We start from the raw sequence: 5,652 nt of genomic DNA, 5'->3' as shown, positions 1-5,652 counted from the left end.
GCAATAATCATTCCATTATTTCCCTCTTTGACAGATTTCCAATAAAAAATTGGTGAAAAATCTTACCTAGTGGGGAATTAGTCAATACATAATCAATCATAATCAATCTACCCTCAGTATTAATTATTATATTAAAGACTTTGCTATGACTCGCTGAAAGTCACGACTGTATTTAAGCAGTTTGGAAAAGCCGGATCTTGAAGATATGAGGTCAAGTTCGTATCAGCTGTTTTATTCTAGGAGTAATAAATTTTCATAATTTTATGCTCATTTCATACACGATGGTAATTAGGAGTAATAAATTTTCATAATTTTATGCTCATTTCATACATGATGGTAATTAAGAGTAATAAATTTTCATAATTTTATGCTCATTTCATACATGATGGTAATTAAGAGTAATAAATTTTCATAATTTTATGCTCATTTCATACATGATGGTAATTAGGAGTAATAAATTTTCATAATTTTATGCTCATTTCATACATGATGGTAATTAGGAGTAATAAATTTTCATAATTTTATGCTCATTTCATACATGATGGTAATTAGGTAAGAATCATACCTTGCATAGACTCACACTTGCAGGTAACTAGGTAATAAGGGTGTTCGTTTGTAGCGTATCGTTAATGGATTTAGAAATGACATCGTAAAATTGCCTGTGAACGTTATGCGTCAGGTACGTGTAAAACACTTTCTTTTTAGGAAGAATGAAAGACAAGTTATATATATATATATATATATATATATATATATATATATATATATATATATATATATATATATATTATATTATATTATATTATATATATATTATGTATATATATACATATATATTTACATATATACGTATATATATTATATATATATTTATATATATAGTATATATATATAATATATATATATATATATATATATATATATATATATATATATATATATATATATATATATATATATAATGTGTGTGTTATACCTAGATACCACATTATTGTAATATCAAGAAAAAATGACCGCTATTTGCATTTATTGGATGGGACCACACGTATTATCCTGTGAGTACAATAGAAGAAAATCATTAATATATCAGATTAAATAGTCACTCTCATAATCGGGAAATGTGGGAGGTTGGGCTGTGGCACCCTAGCAGTACCAGCTGAACTCGGTTGGGTCCCTGATTAGGCTGAAGGAACATAGAGAGTAGAGGTCCCCTTTTTGTTTTGTTTCATTGTTGGTGTCGGCTACCCCCCAAAATTGGGGGAAGTGCCTTGGTATATAGATAGATAGATAGATAATCGGGCACGAGCGCTATGTAACGAGAACAACGCTTGTAGACAACGGCGAAAAAAAAAAAAAGAAGAAAAATAGTTGTCTAAGTATTTACCTTTTTTCGCTTTGATTTCAGTCAAAACAAATCGGGCGACCTTTTGCCAATGCTAAAGTTACCTGGGGTGATATTGTAAGGTAAAACTTTAGCGATCTGTGGCCGTATTCGCGATGGTAGTTCCTGGTTCCTTATTGCTCACTCCGCAAAATAAGTTTGCGGGCACTCTATCTCTTTATAGATAGGTGCAAAGCTTCTAAGCTTATTCTTATTATTGTTATTAAGTTTATATCCACTGTGCCTTAAATAAATTAATATCATAATGAGGTTCTCAATCTTTACTTTTATTCCCTTCTACCTTAAAATTGGATAGGATAACACCTTGCTATCATCAGTTTTGGCAACCTGTTGTGGTAATCAGTTTGGACTTCTTAAACTCTTCTTTTATATGCATTGCCCTACTTTTAAGTGCAGCCAGATCCCTGCTAGGTGGATTGGGAGTGGCACTGGCTAGTAGTTAATGGGAGATGTCCGTTGTTGTTTTATGAAGCTAAAGTTTTAGATTAGGAAATAATACAGATGAAAAGTCTTGAAATGGGTAAGAACTGAGAGAAGTAGAAAGCTGTCAAATGGAATTTCCGATAATAGAGACGCTTATTTTGTATGATTTACGTATTTATTTCGTTATTTTCTCTGTTGAACAATAAAATTATAGTATTAATTTCAATAGAACATAGATGGTGAATTTGGAATAGGACTAAAATATATATTTTTTGATTCTTTTAGCATTGGGATTTAGTCATTAGTTAAATCTAATGACTATGTCCCAATGCTAAAAGAATTAAATATTATATATTTTAGTCCTATTCCAAATTCACCATCTATGTTCTATTAAAATTAATGCTATAATTTCATTGTTTAAAAGAGAAAATAACGAAATGTCGGCTATCCTGTTGAAGTCATAGCTAGCATTTCAACTCATATATAAAATTTATTTGCTCGACAGCGTATTCTTGTCTAGATTTGAAAATCTTGTTTAGAGCCTTTGGTTAGGAAATTATTGTTGACAGCCAATAATGATGAATGAAGCAAAGCATTAATGTTAGTTATTGAAAAATGATTTAGGCAATTATAGTTATATAGAATAGCACCTGTAGCTATTAAAAAAAAAAAAAAAACTAAATTTTCTCAATAATATGCTAAAGATGATGATAACAATAATGGTATTAATGGTTAGCAAACTGACAACAATGACAACAGTGAAAATGATTTTATTAATAATAATAACCTTATTTATTATAAGGTTAATCTAGATGTAAGAGATTAGTGCCTGAAATTCGGTTTGAAGATTATACTGATAAATTTGATATTTATAGCAATGATTTATTGTTTATTTCCCGTATTGATTTTACCTGTTCCGTTCACGTATCTTCTACTTAGGACTACTTTTCTGATATGACAAAGATATAGGCCACACTGGATATTTCTATAATCACATCTATATTGACGCCTCTCTCTGCTATACAAGCACTCCCGTTGTGTACGCAATAAGGTTTGAAGGCCGTTCATGAATGGCAGAGGCAAGGGAAAATGACATTACCCTATTAAACTGCACAATGGCCTAGAGACTGACCATATATACATATGATCAGCGCCTAAGCCCCCTCTCCACCCAAGCTAGGACCAAGGAGGACCAGGTAATGGCTGCTGATGACTTAGCAGATAGACCTATAAGCTCCCCCCCCCCCCCTTCCTTACTTCACAAGGATGGGGAGCTTGCAGCAACCAAAGGAACTAACGAGTTTGAGCGGGACTCGAACCCCAGTCTGGCGTTCACCAGTCAGGGACGTTACCACATCGGCCACCACAACCCACAAATACATGCAAATGTAATTTGACGGATAGTAAAATCCTAGCTAATTTGCTTGACACTTTGAATTACATTATAAATTTTCACTCTACAAGTTTTTTTCATAAGTTTGAGATGTAGTAGATGCAGTATTAGGGATATATTAAAATCCAAAATAGTTATGCAATCGTTAAATGCGTATCGTTATCATAGCGATTTACTGCTTATCCTTGTGTACAGTAGATAGTTATAATTACCATGATATTTATATTAGTAAAAGATAGTTATATTAACCATGATATTTACATTAGTAACTAATAATAGTTATAACAATGATATTTACATTAATAAATTATAATAGTTATAATAACAATGATATTTACATTAATAAATTATGATAGTTATAAAACAATGATATTTACATTGATAAATAATAATAGTTATTATAACAATGATACTTACATTAATGAATAATAGTTATAATAACAGTGATATTTACGTTAATAAATTATACTTATTATTAATGACGGGAATTTTATAAAAATCATCACATGCAACTGATAGAATAACTAGATTAATTAAAAATCCTGGAATCGAATGATGTCATAGAATCGAAATATTACAGCAAGAATCAAAATATTACAGCAAAGCAAAAAAAAAATGAAAAGAAAAAATTTCTATTGAAATGAAAAGCAAAAATTTCTATTGAAATGAAAAGCAAAAATTTCTATTGAAATGAAAAGAAAAAATTTCTATTGAAATGAAAAGAAAAAATGTCTATTGAAATGAAAAGAAAAAATGTCTATTGAAATGAAAAGAAAAAAATGTTCTATTGAAATGAAAAGAAAAAATTTCTATTGAAATGAAAAGCAAAAATTTCTATTGAAATGAAAAGAAAATTTTTTTTATTGAAATGAAAAGCAAAAATTGTTCTATTGAAATTACCTGTGCAGCCATCACCCTCTGCCTCTCGGCTATGAGATTACACCTGGCACAGGTGCAGTCCTTGAATTTGCAGTGTCTCTTGTGTCCCTTCAGCCAGCTGATCATGCCGTGGTTTCTGCAGCGGGCGCATTTGGGCTTGCGGGCGCCCTTCTCTGTCGTAGGATACCCGATGGCTGATCCTGCCCCGCCCGAGCCGCCCCCGTTCATTTTTGCTTCCGGGGACGCTTTTGGTTAGGTCCTGAAGGATGTCGTTGGAGAGTAGTTTTTCGTGTTTTTTTTTTTTTCTTTTTTTTTTTATTTCCTTCCGGTTTCGTTCGGATTTTAAGGTTCTTTTGTTTTTTCAATTACAGAATCCACTTGACGCTTTTAATAAGATCCTGAAGGATGTCGTTGGAGAGTAGTTTTTTCTTCGGTTTCGTTCGGAATTTAAGATTTCTTTGGTGTTTCAGTCATAAGTTCCACTTGAGGTTTTCATCATCTTTCTATTCCTCTTGATGATATTATTGCTGTAGCCGTTGATAGTGATAATGGAATATATTTCAAAACAAGATCATCTGTAAGTACAGCGTCGATGGAACAGTTACGGAAATATCTAGCTTTCAAAAGTTCCTCAATTTTGTAGGGTATAAATATCTTTCATGTTATGCTTGTTTTATTTTTGGTTTTGATGGTGGCCCCCACTCCCTGCTGAAGCTTTTTATTTAGTGTAATTTCACAATAAATGACGAGAGAGGGTTTTGTGTAATTAAAAATGGAGAATGATTATATGGCCTTGTTAACACAGTCACTGATTCATCCATTTGTCATTTTATGCAGTTTGTTGTCCAATTTATCTTCCAATAGTCAATGCACAAATATCATCTTTATATCTATGTATATTTGGGTAATTTCGAATTGTTTTTATATGAATTTTAAGATTTTACTTGCTTAAATATCATTGATTTAGCAAATATGTAATTATCAAGTATAAACGCATTTTCCACTAGATTCTTATGTGTACAGCACATGCAAAAGTTTTCTTACATTATCACAATGTTTACACTTCAAAGATGAATGACGATTATAATTATGGAAGATATAAAAATTTCCACAAGTACATATATACAGTAATTGCACATTTCTTGCTAAGGTCTTGAATTTTCTGTTTGTTCATAAACAATCACATTAAAAGGTCACATTAAACTGTATGATCACCCTTTCCTTGTTACCACCCAGAAAGTGATAATGTTCAAAGAGGTTCCGAAGACGCAGTTAATAAAAACCCCTTTTAACACCTCCGTGGCGATGACCGCTATTGCAGACCAAACATGTTAATTACAAAGTACACGACCTAATCAAATCCAAACGCCTCCTCTCAACACTTTTACATCAACACACGTGCATACTCGAACCCACAAACGCATGCACAAACATCTGCGAGACTGCTGAAGAGTCCCATCGAGGAGTTGTTAGTATAATATTCCTTGATGGGTTTTGGCTTCTGCCTGTGTCTCACGGGCCAATTTGCGGTTAGTGGATGGGTCGGGAGCTTTTC

General features: G+C 32.1%; 1 protein-coding gene across 1 annotated transcript in view; it reads right to left on the bottom strand.

The window, feature by feature from the left end:
* The window catches only part of LOC137630051 (doublesex and mab-3 related transcription factor 3, truncated-like), a 27,152-nt gene extending 22,827 nt beyond the window's left edge, over positions 1 to 4,325 (bottom strand). Inside the window, exon 1 of the mRNA XM_068361541.1 lies at positions 4,119 to 4,325. Within this exon, the coding sequence (XP_068217642.1) occupies positions 4,119 to 4,325 (207 nt within the window). The remainder of the gene's footprint in view (positions 1 to 4,118) is intronic.
* Positions 4,326 to 5,652: the final 1,327 nt, after the last annotated feature.

The sequence above is a fragment of the Palaemon carinicauda genome, chromosome 38, assembly GCF_036898095.1.
Source record: "Palaemon carinicauda isolate YSFRI2023 chromosome 38, ASM3689809v2, whole genome shotgun sequence".
In the NCBI taxonomy this organism is placed as follows: Eukaryota; Metazoa; Arthropoda; class Malacostraca; order Decapoda; family Palaemonidae; genus Palaemon; species Palaemon carinicauda.
Note: the sequence above shows the minus strand (reverse complement) of the source record. Positions and strands in the feature narration are given on the sequence as shown.